This window comes from Carassius gibelio, chromosome A12, assembly GCF_023724105.1.
Source record: "Carassius gibelio isolate Cgi1373 ecotype wild population from Czech Republic chromosome A12, carGib1.2-hapl.c, whole genome shotgun sequence".
NCBI lineage: Eukaryota > Metazoa > Chordata > Actinopteri > Cypriniformes > Cyprinidae > Carassius > Carassius gibelio.
This window is the reverse complement of record NC_068382.1, coordinates 7,455,298-7,477,636: the sequence shown is the minus strand read 5'-3', so window position 1 is coordinate 7,477,636 and position 22,339 is coordinate 7,455,298. Positions and strand designations below refer to the sequence as shown.

The 22,339-nt window shown below is 37.6% G+C and overlaps 2 protein-coding genes across 4 annotated transcripts; one reads left to right on the top strand and one right to left on the bottom strand.

The window, feature by feature from the left end:
- Positions 1-2,970: 2,970 nt before the first annotated feature.
- Positions 2,971-19,966, bottom strand: LOC128025021 (TBC1 domain family member 12). Of its 3 annotated transcripts, none has more exons than XM_052610978.1 (15): positions 19,561-19,966; positions 17,596-18,432; positions 15,821-15,932; positions 15,033-15,089; positions 11,697-11,806; positions 9,470-9,552; positions 8,295-8,412; positions 8,090-8,196; positions 7,654-7,734; positions 7,072-7,157; positions 6,914-6,985; positions 6,247-6,375; positions 5,166-5,275; positions 4,705-4,963; positions 2,971-4,001 (listed from the first exon to the last, which is right to left on the bottom strand). In XM_052610978.1, the coding sequence occupies exons 2-15, from the start codon at positions 18,369-18,371 to the stop codon at positions 3,945-3,947; spliced, it is 2,157 nt and encodes a 718-aa protein (XP_052466938.1). In that variant the 5' UTR covers positions 18,372-18,432; positions 19,561-19,966; the 3' UTR covers positions 2,971-3,944. The 3 variants fall into 3 exon arrangements, with proteins under 3 accessions (XP_052466938.1, XP_052466939.1, XP_052466940.1); XM_052610979.1 differs by having other exon boundaries at positions 19,572-19,966; XM_052610980.1 differs by lacking the exon at positions 15,033-15,089.
- Positions 19,967-20,744: 778 nt separating this feature from the next.
- LOC128025773 (D(5)-like dopamine receptor) lies at positions 20,745-22,339 on the top strand. The gene has a single exon (XM_052612300.1). The coding sequence runs from the start codon at positions 20,898-20,900 to the stop codon at positions 22,203-22,205; it is 1,308 nt and encodes a 435-aa protein (XP_052468260.1). The 5' UTR covers positions 20,745-20,897; the 3' UTR covers positions 22,206-22,339.

Genomic DNA, 22,339 nt, shown 5'->3' with positions numbered 1-22,339 from the left:
TGTAGGCACCAGTGAAGTGTATTTTATTTGTGTGGTTCACTACAGCATTATGTCCTTTAATATCTTTTCACAGTGGATTCACCATTGCCTGGTTTTGAACAAGAAAATGTTCTGTCTAACTCTCTATTAGTGATGGTTTTCAGCACACGGAAAACTCTAGGAATGTATCATCAATCTTGAGTTGTTGACTTGAAACCATCGATTCAATCACATTCATCAATAAACGGTTGAGAAATCCTTGTTTGGTGAAACAGATTTAATAGATCACTGGCCGAGTTAAATTGTCAGTAACGACACTGCTGGTATCTCGGAGCATTTATTATACACAAACGGACACAAAACAGCATTTCATCTCTTAAAATTACATGAGTTCACTGATTGGTTCATTGGTTCTTTTCCTGCAGTGATGTGAAGTCTAGACTCGTCTACTCGCTGGCGTTTTGAAGAGCAGTCTAAAGTCTGAAAAAGTCTAAAAATATATCACCGATTGTGAAATGTTCCTGCAACACAAGAGGACAAAATATTTAGAAAATAAAACTAACACAGAACTGCTTAAAGCATTGTTAAGAGAGCTTTTTCTTTGAGGGAGGCCCTGCGACAGGAGGATTGAAGCTCATGTCTTTATCACTGTAGTCTGCCCTGCATTTCATCGTCCAGCAGGATGTCACGCTTAGGGAACATCTACACTAACACAGAGAACTCGTACATTCAGCTCAGAAACCATGAAGTCCTCCGTTAGCTTAATGAAAGGAGGAATGCCACCAGGATGCCCACACAGGAGTCGGGCAGCAGACGTGCTCTTCAGGAAGCCCTGTGTCCTCTGCAGAGACACCTGCTTCCTGCGTTTGGTCAGCATGACGTCCAGACACTGCAGCACAATCACCGTTTCCTCTTTCGTTCCTCCTGCAGACGATTCAGACAATACTTATTTGTCATTTCATGTACAAACGTCTCCAGAGCCTCAAATCATTTACTTGAGAAGCAATATGACGTAAGAAGCCATGTTTTAAGAAAAATGCATCAAAATTAAGTGAGTTTATGGTTAGAAGAACAGATATCATGCTAATATGCTTGGAAATCATCTAAATTCAAAAGGAATACAAGTTTTCATCGCCCACTTGTTTTAAACACAGACTCACTTCAATTTGTTCAGTTTCTCAGAAAACTAGACTTCATATCTTCACTTTGCATTTCAAGTGAATATATCTCAAAGATGTAGAAATGAGAAAATATTTTTTTTTTGCAATGCCATGAATATGCTCCGTGTGTGTGTGGGCATGTTTTTGTGACATATCAGGACACAACTCTGTATAATGACATGGGTATGACACAGGTATTACAAGGAGAGGGTGACTTATGAGGACACAAGCCATGTCCCCATTTTTCAAAACGCTTATAAATCATACAGAATGAGTTTTTTTGAGAAAATGCACAAAGTTTCCTGTGAGGGCTAGGGTTAGGGGTTAGGGTTGGTGAATGGCGATAGAATATACAGTTGGTACAGTATAAAAACCATTACACCTATGGGATGTGTCCCCACTTTTCACAAAAACAAACGTGTGTGTGTGTGTGTGTGTACATGGATGGATTAAATGCAGAGCACAAATTCCGAGTATGGGACACTCTACTTGGCCACATGTCACTTTCATGAATTGAAGACTTTCTTCTTCATTTGTGGAAAGGTTACTTAAGAAACCCTGATAGTCTGTTGAATGGGTCCCATGAATAAACGCTGGATCTGTGCATCTAACACTTAAAAATAAACAAAAAACTTAAGTGACGGGATGTTCTTTCTCACGTTCAGAGCTCTCACCTGCGTGCAGCGTCAGCAGGGTTTTATATAAGTGGTTGTAGAATTTGAGCGGGTCGATGTTGAGGACGTCACCTGTTGAAAACACAGGCGTTTTAGCTCAGCGAGGATGAGATGTCTGTGAAACCAGAGCTGTGGCGGAGCTCTGACCTTGTCCTGAGAGGATGTGAGGATGCAGTGAAGGCTCTCGCAATACGTCAGATCCTGAATGAAACGTGACATGAAGCAGGTGCTCTGGTTGAAATACTTACACCCCATGTGATGACACCCTACAAATCATCGAAGAACTCCAAGCTCATCAAATGAGCAAACCTTCAGGAAACAGTTTCAACCATGTTAATCAAGAACACAGAGGAGAATTGACCAAACGTTTTATTACGGTGTAATAACACTATAATAAAGCAGTTATTCACTGCTTCAAGTGGTTCTTACTTCGCAAGCCCTTCTAAAACGGAGGGGAATGAGATGGACTTCTGAGCTTTCTTCAGTATTCTGAAGTAGATGAGGAACATGATGCTGGAATCAAACGATGGTCTATATTCACTACTGCTCCTGAAATAACAACAGACTATTCGTCTACTGCAGGAAGACGCACCAGTTTCATTTTCTTCTCCTTGCTCTCTGAAGCCTCAGCTTCTAGAAGTTCTTTCTGCAGCTTCTCCTCTGCTTTCTTTGCTTCTTAGCTGAACTCTTAGCTGACCATTCTTCAGTTTGTTTTCTATCTTCAGATTGCTGGTTTCCATTCATTTTCTGAAGCTAGGTTTTTTTTTTTTTTCTTGTACCTTTTGGAAGCCTTGTGTGAAAGACGCATAAAGGCACAGCGAAATAAAGCATGCTAAAGTATGTTTAAGACATAATGTCTTTATGCATATGACAGATGAAGCAAAATAAAAATCCAGAGGCTGACTGGCTGCCGAAATGGGGTTTTCATGACTGTTTTCCATCAGATAGTTGCTCCAAGTCATTTATTTACATTCTAAATCAGCTGAAATAATGGATGCCTTAAATCTCTATCAATTACAAATTGCTATTTGATAGGGTGCAATACTTTAAATTGTTAAAAATGACAACTATTATCAGTTCTATGAGGTATTTCTAAAAATAACAAGATATATTTTTAATTCATAATTAATTAAACTATAAGAAACGACAACAACAGCTATGATGGTAGTTTTAATTTATTTCCACATTTTTTGGTGTCAAAACATTTCACCTATTTACAATTTATCTTCACTGGAGTATGAAAACTGTACAATAAAACCAGGAATGTGTAGAAAACAAACCAAGGATTACAATTTACATTTTTCATCAAAATGCAACATTGCCAAATCGAAAATTGTTTTGAGATCCAGGTTATTAGGTTAAAAGGCATGACAAACAATGTATTTGGTCAAATAACTGAGCAAAATTCAGACAGACAAACCACACAAATGTTAATATTACACCACACATTCTTATTCTTTAACGGTCAGTTTGCAAAATGCAAAAATCTCTAAATGCATTCTTCACTGTCTTACTGACATTAATAAGACTCAGTTGAAAAATCAAGCTATATATTAGTGTTTTAAAAGAACTGAATAAAGCAGCACAATAGGACTGCAAAAAATGCAATAATTCTAAGGCAAGAAGCGTCAGAAAGCTTTCAAACACCTCAACACACCTTATGCATTATTCCTGCATTATTAACTGCATCAGACTTATTTTGACAATTTCTATTGCACTTCATTAAGGTCTTGTTCTACAAAACAAAACCACTTAAAACATCACATTTAAAATCACAGAACCGGGATATTCTATGAATAAAGGCTCAAGTGCATTAAACAGGCTCTGAATGAAGTCTGTGGTACGTACTGTGTTTCTTCACATGCACCAGTCCTCTCCATGAGGAGGAAGATTGAGATGCTGGTATCTGCTACAGTACATGACTTAGCTGCTGGAATATCATCTCATAAAAGGCTTATTATTTTTGAATTCATACAAACGTGTAACTTCAGTAACACTGACATGGTTACAAAGGTATCGAGTTGAGCTTTTTCTTCATTTCATTTCTCTAAGCCTGTTTTATACAACCCCCTCTTCAATCGAGAGTTGAAGTCAACTGGAAATATAAAACTGGCGAGAGTTCAAGAGTTATTTACTGTAGGGCTGCTGCTTTTTCCATTTCTTTATCCTTTATGAGGGCGTTGAACACCTGATAGGGAGAAAGAGACAAAAGAAATCATTAAAAGATATATTAAAGGAAGAGTTCTTCGATGGATGCCCTGCAGTGAATGGGTGCCGTCAGAATGAGAGACCAAACAGGTGTTAAAAACATCACAATAATCCACACCACTCCACTTGTGAAGCCTTTTCCACTGGAGGAAGCGTTATTATTGACTCATATGGATGTGTTTCCTAAAAACATGCAGCTTTTCACTTCACAGGACATTAACAGATGGACTGGAGTGGATTACTTGTCAAACATTATGATGTTTTTATCAGCTGTTTGGACTCTCATTCTGACGGCACCCATTCACTGAAGAGAATACACTGGAGAGCATGTAATGAAATGCTGCATTTCTCCAAATCTGTTGAATCTGATGAAGATTTTGGATGGCCATTTTTTTGGTGAACCGTTCCTTTAAGGAACGCCATGCAAACCACAATGCACTGGAGAAGAATAAAGCTCCCTGTAGTTTGCTATACTCATAATAGAGGCTTAGTTTGCCGAAAATATGAAAATGCTGCCATTTCCACAACTCAGATTCAGTTTACTAGGTATCTATTAATAGAAGTTATGCAAAGGAACAGAATGTAGCAGGAAGTTTATTTGCATTTGATTTCCTGTCTGCATTTCCTGCCTCACAAACAAACTCCACAGGCTGATCACTGTAAACGCTGCGACAGGAACTGACCTGGGTCCACTTCCTGTTGCTGCTGATCATCTGAGTGTTGGCGATGCAGCTGAAGAGGCGTTCGGACGGCGTGTCCTCCGGGAGTCTGGTCAGGAACTGAGCGATGTGGATGAAGTCCATCTGCAGGAGCACGTCCTCATAGAGCCGCAGGATCCCGAGCCCCGTGCGGAACAGGAACTCCTCTCCGTCTCTGCAGAACACGTCCCACACCCGACACGCCACATCCAGTGGCAGCGACTTCGTGTAGAGGGTGAAGATCCTGAAACGACAGCAGTGCATCCGGGTGTTCTGTTTAGTCTTCATGGTCAGAAATCTGATTTGGAATGGAAAGCAGCTTGGAAATCTAGATTTAAATGTCATACGCTTACTGAAACACGTGCATTTACACATCAAGCTCAGTTTTCGGCCTCATCTGATCAGATTTCAAATGAAAACTAAGTGTTTTCCTTCATCAGACTCACCAGTCGATCAGATACAGGTCAGGCGTGAGGTTAGAACTCCTGAAGTGATTCCACAGTCTGGGGAGGTTTTCCTCAAAAAACACCTCAAACGCCGCAAAGTACTTCAGCATCTAATGAGAAAGAGACACACAATCAAAACAGCTTTCGAATTCGTGGAAACGTGCCATGTGTTAACAATCCCATCAATAAAATCTCAGAGAACTAAACTATAACTGAAGTGAAATCATTTACAAAGTCTGGCATTTACAAAGCCCTAATATTAGCTAATTTGATGAAGTCTTCAAAAATCTATAAAAACTTTCCATTGCGTACAGTTTTTCACAAAATAAGAATTTATATATATATATATATATATATATATATATATATATATATATATATATATACATATATATATATATATATATATATATATACAGTATAAAAAATTAAATTAAAATTAAATTTATTAAATATTAATTTAAATTTATTAATTAAAATGTATTAAATGTATTTATTTTAATTTAATATATATATATATATGTATATGTGTGTATGTATGTGTATATATATATATATATATATATATATATACATACACAGTATAAAAAATTTAATTAAAATTACATTTATTAAATATTAATTAAAATGTATTACATTTATTTATTTTGATTTGATATTTGAATTTGATATATATGTATATATGATGCAGTTTTCTATGAAATGCATCATATTTTGTGTAAAAGTATGACGACACTGAATCATCAGTGAACTGACTTCAGCTGAAAAGCCTCTTTGTTATTGTCCTCTTGCACTACTGACAAACTGTTTAACACTGGAAAGCTGCTTTTACACAATCAGTATTGTATCAAGCGCTACACAAATAAAAGCAGTAAGCAGCATATTAGTGAGAAACAAGTGGTGGGTTTCATTCAGCAAATATGATGCATGACAGAGTTATGTCTTGTCCCTCAGTTTAAAGTCTGTAAAGAAATAATTGTAAGCAAAAAAAGACACAGAGGACAGAGTTTGACGCTTTGAACATGAATCACTCCTGTAAAATGATGTAAATAATCGGATTGCTATAAACGGTTGTGTGTACCAGCTCGTGGTCCACTCTGAAGAAAGCCATCTGACAGGGTCTGTTGAGGAGATTGGCGAAGGCGATGAAAGCGTCGGCCTCCTCCAGGTTGAGAATCAGCACCGCAGCTATGAAGGACATTCCCTGAACCTGCCGCAGAAATAAAGACATTCAGAGCGGCTGGATCATACTCCAAGATCTTCATTACACAAGTGTAAAAACATCGATGCTATGTTTAACTCACATTCACAGTGTTGCTTTTTTACACTAGCTTGAAGTCATTTTAATACTTTTATTTAGCAAGGAGGCATTAAATTGACAGTAAAGACAATTATAATGCTACAAATAATTTCTGTTTCAAATAAACGCTGTTCATCTGACTGGAGGAATGATGCTGAAGATTCAGCTTTGAACACAGGAATAAATCACATTTGAAAACATATCACAATAGAAAACAGTTCTGGTATTGTAAAAATATTTCACAATTTCGCAAAAAAAAAAAAAAAAAAAAAAACAGCTTTGATGAACATAAGTGACTTCTTTCAAAAACACAAAAACTAAAATCTTACCAACCCCAAATGCTTGTAAGATAATCATGATTAAATCCAGCTATCCTGTCCATTTTTACAGTTATTGCTAACACACACAATTGAGCTAAAGAGATGAAATAATAATCATATTCCCTCACATATCCCACGTCAGGTCTGTAGCAGGTGTAAGCGCCCAGAACGCTGTGCAGGAGATCGTGGTACGGCCCACCCTAACACGAGAGAGACCAGCGTTAGTCATGAATCAGATCTACAGTTATAATGATACTGTAACAGCGAGAGGAAGAGTCTGAAGCACCTTCTGGAAGATGAAGAGCGGCGGAAACGTGCGTGAGATGTCCAGTTTGATCAGATCCAGACTGGACTCACGGTCGGCACTGTCCGCTATGACACGCACAATTCAGACATGAGGATCTGCTCATAAACTTACGTCACATTTCTCTGATTTCAGCATTACTGGAAAATATCATGTACTTTCAGAATGAATTGCGAATCGGCTCAACTAATTAAAATGCCCCTACTATGCCATTCTGAATATTGTGTGTAATGTTGCTGGATGTGACTGAAGCAAAGCTGAAAGTGCATGATAAACTCTGAACATGCTAAACGAGCGATGGTTTTGGCACAGAGTCTGTTTTTGCTGCGCTGCTCACGCTCGCTTAAAGTGACAGCACACTTTTGATGGACCAAATAAATATCATTTCACACAAAAAGAGTTAAAATGCACAGAATAAACATTAAAATGCACAGAATAATTGTGTGTACTGTGTTTTAACAAGTATTGGAGAGGAGGAATTTAGACCGTTTTGCTAACAAATCATTCAGATTGAATTGTGGACTGAATCAAATGACTGGCAAGTCCAAATGATGACAGACATACCATCTGACTCCATCTCACTTCCTGTGTCTCTGAAGCTCTTCCAGCGCTCCTTGGCCCGCGACAGAAAGATCTCGTACAAATCTGAGAGGAACGGGCCAAAAAAAGGGTTACGACTCTCAGACAGCAGATCACAGCTTTAATCATAAAACCTTAAAATAAAGACTGGTCTGCATGTTGGATTTAGCTTTGACTTTGACTTCTGAAGGTCCTGAATGCATAAATCATTCTCTTTTGGGAGTGTCAGAAATAATCTCATCCGAATTTCATTACAAAGGAGGTTTAAAAATGGCCTCAGGCGAACCGGCACGGTCATAATGACACGCTTCAGACAGAATGTTTGCCCAAAAGGTTTAGTTAATCCTAGGCTTAAGTGCATCTTCAAAGTTGGCTCTTCACTGACACATGAAAGAGACGAGAGAGTAAAACAGAAAGAAACCTGAGGTTATGTTCAGCTCGTTCCCAATGGCCAGACTCCAGACTTTGCCCCTCACGTTGGGCGGAAGACCCTGCCACCACAGATCCCTCACACGCCGCGTCCCTCGCCTGAAGAAACCGTACATCACGTTAAACGTTAATAACATAGTTAATAACAATAGCAGCTGTAGTTTTAGCATCAGAAATAACGTGTGATGAGGTCTCACATGCTCTCCCAGTTGGGAAGGATTTCGTTGTTCCAAACCACCATGGCGTTAGCGATGCTTTCCTCCTGTTTAAATCTTTCCTTCATCTGCCTTTTCTTCTTCTGAGCCTCCTTCAGCTCTGAGAACAACAGGCACATATTCAAGTGTAACAAGGCAGAGTGTGCCAGGAACATCATTCATTTAATGACCTCTGGTGTTAAAAAGGGAAAGACGTCACTTTTGTTTGGGTGAATCTCTCAAAAACACATCTGGGATGCTATAAATAAATAAAGACTATTGTGCATATTTTTTATGATAATTAATCATATTTCCTCAAAACTGTCATTACAATATTGATTCCAGACATTCTATTTTTTTTTCTTTTTTTCATTTTATATATATATATATATATATATATATATATATATATATATATATATATATATATATATATATATATATATATATATATATATATATATATATATATATATATATATATTTTTTTTTTTTTTAAGGCTTTAATTCCCATTATTGTCAGTGGTGAACACTAATTTCTTTAAATTTCTACTGTATTTAGGTAAATAAAGTTCTAATTCAAATAATTCAAATGTAATTCAAATTTGAATAAGTAAGCAATATATTTTCTTCTTCTTTTTCACATTATGGTAATGAGAAGAACTTTTCAATCTTCCTTCTGAAACTTGGCACTGTTGTACTGCAAAATCTGTTATGTTTTCTGTTAGAAATCACCTGTGATACTCCTTATTGACAGTACATAAAGACATGTGATTTTGGAACAAAATATGACCCAGGCGTGTTCTTGACATGTTTAATGAGCCATATATAAGCCAAATAAACACAATAAAAAAACCTGGTACACTTAAAAAAAAAAAAAAAAAAAAAAAACCGGTGTAGAATTTACTAGAATAATTTTTTTTTTTTTTTTTTACAATTTTCAACATTGAATTTGAATGTAGTTCAACAAGGTTATTTACACAAGCTCTCTCATCTCATGTGTAAATCTTTTTAATTACTTAAAATGTAGCTATTTGTACATGAAATTCAGATTTATTTTGTATTTTATTTTGTGTGTAACATTAAATTAAACATGAATTTCTGAAGTGGAAAGACTGAAATAATATTTTTTGTAAACTTCAATTCCATTTTATTTACAAAAACCTTTTTTAAAGCACCTCTTTTCTTGGCCTCTGCCACCATTTCATCATACTCCTGGCGGTGGCGCTGTGCTTCCTCCTCTGATTTAGCAGGGAGGTTCCTGGGGAAGGAAGCCAATGATTTCAGTTATCACAACAAACAGATAATTAAACGTCTCAAATGCACAGCCTTGTAGCACAATCTGTTAGCACTGACATGTTTCAGAAACACCTGACAGATACACCGAGAAGTTTCTGGAAAAGACCTCATCGCTGGTTTATCTCACATTTCACTGCTCATTTATTCTTAATAAGGACTCGGGCACTAAAGAGACTTGCGTGGCGAAATACAACCCAGTCTGTGCTAAGTCTTATCTATAGGCCTTTGTTTGGGAAAGATGAGCCTCTCAAGGTTTGTGAGGATATATGTATCGCAGGTCAATGCATCTATACCTGCACTCTCCTGGAAGCACCGCCACAACTTCATCTTACAGCTGAATCAATGTAAAAAAAAAACAGTTCTTCTTCATCTGTTGCACCTTCACATATATTATACAAATCTATGTCTACATAATGCAGAATGTGTCCATACTGTGTATAATGTGAATTGCTAACTGTAAATATGTCTAATAGTACACTGTGTGTGCTGAGTGTATATGTATGTGTATATTGCACATTGTCAACCGTATAAGTCTGTATGTCTTTATGTAAATTGTTTCTACACTTTCTGGAGCATGCTCCCAAGAATTTATGCTGAGGTGATATGACATTTGGACTGAATTGCCAGAGGAGAGTCTTCGTTATCCAACATCAATCTGCGTTTTTAATTTATTGGCACACTTGCCTTTGGGTTGCACACAAGGGGACTAAATATAAAATGCACCATATTACATTACGTTACTGTATATGTAAGTATTATGCCATGACTTTCAGTTAACTCATCTAAACTGCTTTGAGATGAACGATATGATGGCAGTTTTAGCCCTGTCATTTCTAAGCAGCATTAACCTGTGACAGCTAATCACTAAATGGTAATCAACCTTACAGGCTTCATAATCCTCAGAATCTGATGCAGAACAAATTAATATCCAACTTTACCCTATTTATAGACTCTTGTTAAGTGATATAAACATAGCACATCTCAGTTGCGTGATTGTTTAAATGATAAATGGAAACAGCTCTATATCCAACTTTATTTAGATAATCTCACAAAGTATACTCACATAAAGTAATATATAATATCCAGCAAAATTCCACTGGTTGATTGATTATGTCGTTGCATAAGTAATATAAGATTTGAATATATAAAGACATATACCGTATTTTCCAGACTATAAGTCGCACTTTTTTTCATAGTTTGGCTGGTCCTGCGACTTATAGTCAGGTGCGACTTATTTATCAAAATTAATTTAACATGAACCAAGAGAAAATGAACTAAGATAAATGAAGCAAGAGAAGACATTACCGTCTACAGCCGCCAGAGGGCGCTCTGTGCTGCTCAATGCTCCTGTAGTCTACACTAAAAACATAGAGCGCCCTCTCGTGGCTGTAGACGGTAATGTTTTCTCTTGGTTCTTGGTTCTAAATAAATGCGACTTATAGTCCAGTGCGTTTTTTTTCCTCACCATGACGTATTTTTGGACTGATGCAACTTATACTCAGGTGCGACTTATAGTCCGAAAAAATACAGTAACTTCATGATTTTTTGTAAAGCTTATATGAAACAAATTGTGAAAAGTGCTATACAACTAAAATGTACTTGACAATGTATTGGTTGTGCTACAGACTGCAAACTAAACTATACTGAGCATTTTCTATTCCGCAAGTCTATGATATTTTTTTCGACCAATGTTAGATCTCCGCACAAAAAAAAACAAAACAAAAAAAACAATTATCCAAACATTAATAGATATGTATTTGAAGACTTTTAAGATCAATGTGAAAAAATAAATAAATAGCCGTGTAATCAAGTAAACATACTATATAGCAAATCTCAGTTATGTGATTATATAGTTTTATAAACTATATTATCATCCATCTCTTATCTGCATAACACAACTATAAAGGCACAAATATATATTTAAAAACACTGACATCATGATTTTCTGTAAAGCTGCTTTGAAACATGAATAATGTGTAGATTTAAAAAAATATATATATGTACGGCTAAAAAATATTTCCGCATTTTATATTTGATTTTCAAACTGCAGCTGTGTTTTATCTTGTGCTGTCCCTGGTTAGTTAAGAGTTCGATGGAGATACTCACGCGGGACGGTCCTCTAATATGAGCGCCGTGGTGGAGAGGGGCTCGAATTCCAGGTTCTTCCGTCGGCCCTGAGCGACCTGGTCCGGTTTAGACACCCTGGCCTCGTACTCCTGTGAGAAGACCAACAGGTCAGGTTCAGATGTGTGCGTCCACTGTTGACTGGTCTGAATGTGCTGTGAGCAGAGTTGTACATGAGAGTATGGAGGCAGCTGGCAGACGTGTGAAGATCAGGGCATGCTGAGGCTGGTGTGAAGCGCATGGTGTACTGCGTGTGATGTTTACAGCATGTTTGTTCATGTGAGGAAGTGTGAGGACACCTGAACGTTTCAAACCCTCGTGCTGTTCTCAGGAGTTGTGTAAAAACCACATCTAGCTGCAGAGCGGTTTTCCCCGTGAACCGTCAGTTTGGCTGGTACGGTTCCTCTTAATGTGCCATCTACAGCACAAGCTCAACCACATTTATTATTACAGACTGAACAGGAGCACAAAGACTCTTCTTCATCTGTTGCAGAAGCTTCTACAGATGTCAATGGACATATTGTGAATGGGAACCCTGTTCTAAGAAATGTAGGCGAAGAAAAGAACTAGACCAGTGATCCTCAAATCTGCAGTTTCCTGCAGAGTTTAGCTCCGACTCTAATTAAACACACCTGCCTGGGATTTTCTTATGATCCTGAAGACACTGATTAGCAAACTCATGCGTGTTTGATTAGGGTTAGAGCTAAACTTCGCAGGAAAGTGGATCTCGCGAGCCAGATTTGAGGATCACTGAACTAGACAGAGAGGAGAGAGCAAAAGATTAACTGGTGTTTATCATGCAGTTTAGCGGACTGATATTAGAAGATTGGCCATTGAGGATTCATAGTAAGCTGCATATTTGCATATCCAGATTTAGGGATAAATACAATTTTGATGATTATTTTAAGCAAAATATATTGATTAAAATGTTTTCATAAGATATTAAGATCCCCCCCCCCCCCAAAAAAAAAAATATTTCTTTAGATTTATTTCTTTTCAAAAATATTATTTTTTCCCCACCCCAAAACAATAATATTTTCATTAAGGTAACACTTTAGTATAGGGTCCAATTCACACTAATAACTAGTTGCTTATTAGCATGTCTATTATTAACATATTGGCTGTTTATTAGTGCTTATAAAGTACATATAATGCATGACATCCATAATCCTACCCAATACCGTAAACTTAACAACTACCTTATAAACTATTAATAAGGAGCAAATAAGGAGTTACTTGAGGCAAAAGTCATAGTTAATGGTTAGTTAATAGTGAGAATAGGACCCTAAAATAAAGTGTGACCAAAAAAAAACTATTCACTATTTTATTTATTTTTTACATTTTCCTTTAAAAAAAAAAAAAGCATTTATATAATTTGACAAATTCTTAATGCTGCTATCATAACTTGCATTCTCTCCAAAGTCTTAACAGTAGAAAAACAGCAGAATCTACAATGTCTTACAGTAGGTTAAGGAGACTACACTTTACAATCTGGTTCAATAATTTTACTTAATTTTTTAAATAATGATTTATGTATTTCCATATTATAAACAATATATTAATTTATAAATAACATATTCAGTGAATGCAGTCACTTTATACCTTTATATATTTTTTATATATTAAATGCATACAATATCTAAATGTTGTTAATTGTTAATTCATGTTTCTCCATAATACATTATCTAACAGAACTTAAAATGTTACAAATGTTTGGGTATATGTAGAAATTGTTCATTTATATGAATAAATTCTGTAAATATACTGTTCCTTGTTAGTTCAATGAAACTTGCTACGAATTACAAAACTTCAACTTTGCAGAAGTGCAAATTCAATTTAAGAGCTACATGAAAGATGTACTTAAATTTAAGTCTTTTCCCTACACAAAACTATTTTACCACTTCATAAGACACATATTAGAGCACACAAGTCATATGGAATTCACTGACAGGATGATATATGATTTAATTATATGGAAAAGTGCAGCATGAACATTCTTCAGAATATCTTATATTGCCTTTGATAGGAAGAACATACAGGTTAGAAACAGCATAAGGTTAGGGGTGTGCGATATGTGTCGTCTTCGATAATATCGTAATTGATGTTTTAACAATGTACGATCAAGTATAATAGCAAAAACCAAAGACAAAACACCTACAGAGGAACGCATAAACTATACATGTTGTAGTCTGATAGGTAAGACTGGCGCACGTGTGGATTGCAGTGCATTCTTCACTGTGTGATTCAGTCAAAGCCACAGCACTGTTTTGCATCTCTAAACAACATGACAGTGTTTCTTTCCTCATTTGAATGAATCGTTTCAATCGCAATGACTCACTTATTAACAGTGACTTGCTACTAGGGCTGCACGATGTGTCTTTTAAGCATCGATATCGCGATGTACGAATCCACGATAGTCACATCGCAGGATGTGCGATGTAGGCTGTCGTAGTTGATCCGTTATTCATTAACCGTATGGGCCAGCTGCTCCCCGGCCCTTCATGAATATGATTCGCAGATTAATTGCACAGCTTAACCATCATAGAGTGAAAGTTTATCATTTGCATGTGTTTTTAAGTCTTGTCAGTTTAACTGGGCGCATATAAGAACGAGCAGAGAGAGAGAGCCCCGGCCGCGCGTGCATGCTCACCTTCACCAATATCAAATGTCAGTATTCAATGTTTTATGTTTAAAGTATCAAAACATTATTTATGCATTTGTAACTGCAAGTTAAATGCATTCATGTCCTTATAAGCTGCATTAGCTTCTATGTTTCCTCTGCATTGCAAAAATGAATTTTGTTGACACTGTAACAACCAAAATGTCGTATTATTGTATTTTACTTCATTGTTTAAATGTAAGGATCCCAAAAGTTAATGCACACTTTTAGAGAAAAAAGGCTTTATAAAGGTAAAAATGCCCATAAAGGGTACAGATCAATTTAAATGTATTGGACAAGATTAATTTCTCTCACTGCTGTGAACTGATCACCACACAGAATATGAAGAATATCAAAAACTTTAGGAGTCCACTACAGTCCTTAATGTACCAGCGCAACACACTCAGCTTTATCGCAATCGACACAATCCCAGAAAATATTGTGATATTATTTTTTGTCAATATCGCACACCCCTTCATAAGGATGAGTAAATCATTTCCCTATCCTTTCAACAGAGCAAATGTTACAGCGCTAGTCAAGCAGGCATGTCACGTGACGTGAGAGTGGTTGAAATGACCGATGGGAAGTGAAGGCGTACGGCTCGGAGCACAGAGCAGACATGAAGGAGAGAGAGCTCATTTAGAAACCAAACATCATACCCCCGAACTTAAGAGATTGGGTGTAGATACAGAGGTGAGATTGCCTGGGTTACTTTCCTGAAGACAGAGAGAGCAAAATGAGAGAAATAAAGTACATAAGGGGATAAGAAATAATGGCCTGGCCTTCAAAACTGTGCTGACACTGACTGGTTTCATTGGTAAAAGTGCTTGAGGAGTTTATGCTGTTTCTCAATGAAAATTCAATCATTTATCAGATTCTCCACCCAGTGGAGTTTTTGGAGACAAAAAAAAGCCTAAATTCTATACACTTCTAATAATAAGCAAGATAAACTTTCGATGGTAAATTCTCCACTGAGGTGAAGATGTGTTTTCATTATTTCCAGTTAAATATTGTTCATATTAATATATGACAGCCCTTATGAAAAACTAATGCGTTTAACTGTAACTGTAGTGTGTTATTTAATATTATGTTTAAAAGTTATTTTAATAAATGAACTAAATTGCAACTTTATCATCACGGTAATTACAAATAATGGCATTTCCAGCAGTATACGTTATTCACTATTTTTCTTTTTTTAAGAAAATAGAATTATGAAATGATATAAAAAGATGCACTTAAGTCCTAAAAAAAGCACTGTAAAGATCAGCTAAATGAATTTAATATAAATTTAAGATATTTTCATGTAATTGCAAAATTATCAAGAGGGTAAATTTTGATTTCATGCTCACAGAAGCGAAAAAGAGGAAAGATTAAAACAAACAGCTATTTAAAACACTGATAAAACCGTTTTATAGACATTCTCAATCTGAATCAGGTGTGAACAGACCTGCTGAATGGTTTTGGAGTCTTTGGGGGGACTCTCTCTCAGTGGGACCTTTCCAAACAGTTTCCATCCTGGTGCACTCTGGGCCTCCCTCTGCTTTCTGGGGAACAGACTTCTGCCAAAGATATCATCACAGAGCATCTGTCAAAGCCTTGAAACACAGCACTGACAATGCACAAAAATAACTGCAAGTGCACAAGCCAGTTCTTTTGACTTAAAAGCATAATAATGCGCAAATCCAAGCTGATAATGTCAGTTAACAACGGCTCCGTGTAGCAACAGCTGCTCTATGTGAAATCACACACCTGATGGAATTTACCACTGATTAGATAATGTCTTTACTGATGAAATGCACATTAATCATCAGTCGATATATACCGTGCAGCCCTACCTGATAGTATAAGTCACTGACTTGAAGAACGCTAATACAGCCTGTGAACTGAGATAAAGCACAAACGGACTCCTAAAGAATTATGAAAACCGTGAAGCATGAAATTTGAAGAAATTTTCCTTTTGCAGGTGTTGCTGGAAACACAGCTGTTAAGACTGAGATCAGATTTGCGACTGAGCTGTAACTAACAAGCATTGTCAAATATGAGGAAATTCCAGTCAGCTCATTTACCGGAAGGAGACAGAATCTCTGTCAAAACCTGTTTACGTGTTGACAAACGAGATGATATATCTTTAGAGAAATGTCTTTGTTGAACCATAATATACTGACAATTTAAAGGCATTACCCAAATAAAAATAATAAAATATTATCATCCTCATTTACATGCCCCATGTAATATAATGTTGGAAGAAAATACTTAGCAGAATGTGAAAGTGGATGTTGATTCATTCCAAAAGTCTGGCAGTTTTGTGTCCTTTTATAGTTTGGAAATATAAATTATCAAACATTTTGCTTATTAAAAATGTTATTACAATCTCTTTTTCCATTTCATGTGGAAAAAAGAAATTAAAAAAAGAAAATAATTAGAATAATATTACAATTAGTCTCTCACAAAATGTACATTTTTGAGCAATATCCCTTTAAATGAACAGTACAAACATTAATTAAATAACTAAATAAATATTAGCTTAAATTATAGTTATTATTAACTTATGATAATTGATTCTGTTATAATAACAGAATAATCGGGATTCACAAAACGCTTGAAAGATGAGCTCAGTACCAGGTTTCTTTGGATCAGCTGGCTCCACTGAACGAAAAGGATGATGAAAGATGTTTACAGATGTTTATATTTTCTATGCGTTCAAAATATGGAACTATGGCAATGTGTGTAATGTTGTGCACAGTAGACCAATCACAGCAGAGCATGCTCAAGGAAAGGAAGATTTTAGAGAGACTGAATCTTAGTACTGCTTTGAACGAATCATTTGAAAATTAGCTGTTATAAAATTTTTATTTTGGTCAAATGAAAGCGTTTTTTGAGCTTGCATGCATGTAAACCTTGTGTAGGAGACTCATAAACTAGAAGCCTTAAAAATTGCATAACTATTTTGCTGTGTATTCATGGTGTAACAATTTTTTTTAACACTTTTTAACTTTTCTTGATATCAAGTTTTATAAACCATTTACAATGACATTAATACACAGGTATGCACATTTTTTAAGGTTTGTTTCTTTATCATAAACTTGTTATTAACTCCTACATCATCTAATTCTAATCTTCTGATAGGCACAATATAATATGTACCTGTGAACTGTGGATGTCATGTTTAGCTAAAGCAATATTTTACACTATATAACGCAAAACTGTATAGCATGATAATACCTGTTCAGGGAGTCAGAGATGCCGTGTTTCCTCTGACTGAGAGTCAGATCTGCGACAGCAACACTCAACACACCAGGGATGTTGTCTGGAGCACTCTGACGTCGACTGATCTCATAAGTGTTCCTGGGTTTCAGACTCACGTCCGTGAAGGTTGAGTCCTCGGGTCTATCTGATGTGGACAAGGTCTCGTCATTATCCAGACTGAGAGGAGTGGAGTCAGTGTTGAGGAAAGTGCTAGAGGAAAACGTCCTGAGAGAGTGTTTCGGAGCTGACGGTCTGGCTGAAGAGTTCCTATCCAAAGACGGGTCACCTTCAGAACAACGTCTGGTGTCATTAAACACTGAATTTTGGACATTTAAACAGTCGTCCGAGCTGGTGTTTACATCTCGAGGTGCTTGCACAGACGAAATAGCATCTAAAGCTCCACCTCTGGAGAGCTCTCCATTTGCAATCACATGATCACCCTCTGGATTCAAGTAGCTTCCTGCAGGATGAGAGGAGTTAGAATCGTCCCACTCAGTCACTTTATGTGCACTGTGGCCTCCATGTCCGTTTGGGAGCTTAGTGCCACATGGCTGGGTACTGGTCTTATCACATGACTCTGGCACCTCGTGATCCTGGCTGCTCTGCAGTTGGTTTTTCTCTCCCTGTGATGTTCCAGTACTGGAGAACATGCCTTGCATTATGTTCTCCTGCCTGTCTATAACATCTGCGATGCGTGGAGGTGGTATGCCTGCCTCAGCACCCCTGCCTCCAGAGGAAGATGACTCCACCATCAGCTTCACAGGTGATGCTCGGAGATGACACTGCTCTTCTGGACCCCGCTGAGAGGATAACCTAAAAATAAATCACAGTGAAATATATTGCTACAGTACCTACTGTAGAAGACAACACTTTAGGGCAGGACAAACATGTTTAAAACATTCGATTCAGTGTTTTGGATCATCGTTTGGAAGTTTGATTCATTGTTTTAGGCATAAAGGTCATAAATGTTAAGGTCATAGACATTTGAGTCAGGATTTTGGGGCATGACAGAACATTCCATTCAGGCATTGATACAGTATATATATATAACTCTAATATTCAATTGAGTTTTTTTTAACATCATACTATTCAGTATTCAGTACTCAGCATCAGAATTAAGCATGAAATGTTCAACTAGGTACTCCGTTACATCATAATTCTATCTGGAACACTGAATTTGGAACCTCTGATTCAGCTTTTTTGAACAACATGCATACTTTCAGAAAGTTCACTTCAGTACTTTGGGATGATAAAGAGTTCAATATGCGAGTATTCCATTCAGTACTTTGGCCATTATTGTACTCGAACGCATCATAATCACGCATCATAATCACTTCTGGTTACGCAGTCTAGCTGAGCATCAATAATTACATTTGGAACATATAATTCAACATTTTGTTGCATTTATTCAAACATTGAATTGGAATGTCCAATTCAGATTTTATGGAACACCATATCAGCATTTTTTTTTAATTAGGACATTGAATTCAGCTTTGTTAAACATTATGATATTTGTTTAGAGCGCCCTGTTTAGTAATTTAAGGTGTGAATGTATTTTAGGGCATCACTGGACCTGAATGTTCACAGGGTTGTTTTTTTTTTTTTAATCATAACTTTTAGAATATTCTATTAACTTTTTTGGCATCATAATCGCTTTGGGAACATTATCAAACAATCTATTACTTATTTCTGGGCGTCATATTCACGTTTGTAGGGTTTGATTCGAACATTCGATTCAGTTTAGATGAAATGAGCATCAAGTTCAGAACGATTCAGCATTTTAAGGCATGACATGACAGGCGCGTCTGGATGAAAATACAATTCAGAACATTCAACGGGTGTAAGAACCATATAAATTCTGACTTATTAGACAGATCAAAGTTTAAGACACATATTATGCACTAGCACTGTCAAAACGCATTATAATATAACAACAAGTACCTGTAACATACCCATCGGCCGCAGCCCAATTCCCGAGAGCAGCACAAATGACCTCTACTGTATTCCTCTTTTAAACTATCCAGTGAAGAATGATTCTATCTCTCATATGAAGGAAAATATATGTTCAGGGATATCCTGAGTCTTTTCCATCTCATTCAAAATCCTCTTGTGGTTTGACAGCCGAGGAGCTGCTGTGGTTCACTGTTGTAACGTCACTCCGCTCGTCTTTCACCCTGACACACATTCAGACCGTCCTCCAACATATTAACAGGGTAAATATTAATGGTAGGCGAATATCTTTAGTTTAAACAGACATGCCCTTTAAAACATCAAAGCTTTCCCGTCTCAGACCGGCGGATGATCATCATATCCTGACCGTGATCCGAAGCCATCTTGAAATTCAAGTGACGTCATTCAACGCTTTAATAACAGGAGAGTCCACGCGCCCCCTGCTGGACATATTCAACAACATGCATTTAGATGACGCAGGCCGCACATATAAATAATGTACGTACTGTAGAGTAAAGACACATAAAATGATTGCACATTGCACAACTGCTAAATTATTAAATAAATTTTGCTGCACAACTTTAAATTCACATATAAATGCATCTGACCGAAACTAGTAATTTTTCATTTACCACAAAAAAAGTTAATGCATAAAAATGTATTTATTATAAAATTATAAATAGGAAAAACTTACTGTACATTGTTTATGCAAACTTGTAAAAGCTAAACTTGTAAAAGCTAAAATACACAAATTAACAATTATAACTATTATTGACAATATAAAACGTTTGCTTGATATTTATACAATCTACTTTCACTATGTCTCCTAATGTGATTTAAATGTGTTCATTTGTTCACACTACAACTACAAACATGCAATGATCAATTTAAGTTTGGAGAACAGAATTTTAGATTGATTTATAGATAGATAGTTTTATTAATTTGGCAGATGCTTTTATCCAAAGCGACTTAGCTAAAACAAGCCATTTATATTTAACCGGGATAGATGGATAGATGGATGGATGGATGGATGGATGGATGGAGGAAGGATAGATGTTGTAATTGAGAGATGCTTTCTATTTATTTTGTAATTTTCTTTCAGTGAGCGCACTCACTATCAGTTATGCTTCTCTCTCTCTGTGGCAGAATCAATGTTTTCAGCAGAGAGAGCGCTGCCCCTTTATTCTCTCTGACGCGCTGCTGTTCAGCAGGAACACGGTGGCACTCTCGAGACCTTTCGGAAAAGAGCTTCACTGGAAAGCGGAGAAAGTGTGAAGTGAGGAGCAATTTGAATATGATCTCTCAGATCTGGGTGGAGAGGAAGCCCCATGGAGAGCGATGGTGCTGAAAGGGACAGCTCCGGTGTGGGTGTCCGCGCGCTGACGGGCTGCGCTCTCTGCGCGCTCATCCTCTCCACGCTGCTGGGGAACACGCTCGTGTGCGCCGCCGTCATCAAATTCAGACACCTCCGATCCAAAGTCACCAATTTCTTCGTCATATCCCTAGCAGTCTCGGATCTCTTCGTGGCTGTTCTGGTCATGCCGTGGAAAGCCGTCTCTGAGGTTGCCGGCTGCTGGCTCTTCGGGAGCTTTTGTGACACTTGGATAGCTTTTGATATCATGTGCTCAACGGCGTCTATCCTCAACCTGTGCATCATCAGTTTGGACAGATACTGGGCCATCTCAAGCCCGTTCCGTTACGAGCGTAAAATGACCCAGAGGATGGCGTTTATAATGATCGGGATGGCGTGGACACTTTCCGTGCTGATCTCTTTCATTCCGGTCAGACTGAACTGGCACAGGGCTGAGGATCACAGCGCGCCCTTGAACCTCACCGTGAGCTCGGAGGACTGCACTGCGACTTTAAACAGGACGTATGCTATTGCATCTTCACTAATAAGCTTTTACATCCCTGTTATAATCATGATAGGAACATATACACGGATCTACCGGATCGCGCAAACGCAGATCCGGAGGATCTCCACTTTGGAGAGGGCGGCTGGGCACATGCACGAAACATGCTCGAGCGAGCAGTCGCTGAAAACCACGTTTAAGAAAGAAACCAAGGTGTTAAAAACGCTTTCTATCATCATGGGGGTGTTCGTGTTCTGCTGGCTGCCATTTTTCGTCCTCAACTGCATCGTGCCGTTCTGTGACCTGGACACTCTTGGAGACTCTTTGTGCGTGAGCAGCACCACTTTTGACATCTTCGTCTGGTTCGGATGGGCCAATTCATCGCTCAACCCGGTCATCTACGCATTCAACGCGGATTTCCGCAAAGCCTTCACCACTATTCTGGGTTGCAACCGACTCTGCGCATCTTCTGCGGTGGAGACGGTGAACTTCTCCAACGAGCTGGTGTCCTACCATCACGACACCACTCTGCTCCACAAGGACGCGCAGGGCGCTTCCGACACCCAGTGCCTGGTTCTGGTCCCCGGTCACGGGGAGCACGTGGACTTACCCTTTGACAAGGTCTCGGTCGTGTCTGATTCGTCTCGTATCCAGCGGAGCGCGCTGCTTCCGGCCTTACAGCAGCAGGAGGGAGAGATGGAGATCTCCCTGGACATGATGCCCTTCACCTCCACAACACTGAGCGACTGCTGCGGGATCCCAGGTCAAATTGAAGAGTGTTGACCTCATTTAATTTCATTCTAACTTGTTTATAGCTTCAGAATTAATATGCACAGGAGTTGACCTCATTTTATTTTCATATACCACTCAAAAATATTTAAGCCTAAATTGAAGAAATAAGCATTTAAATTGCATAT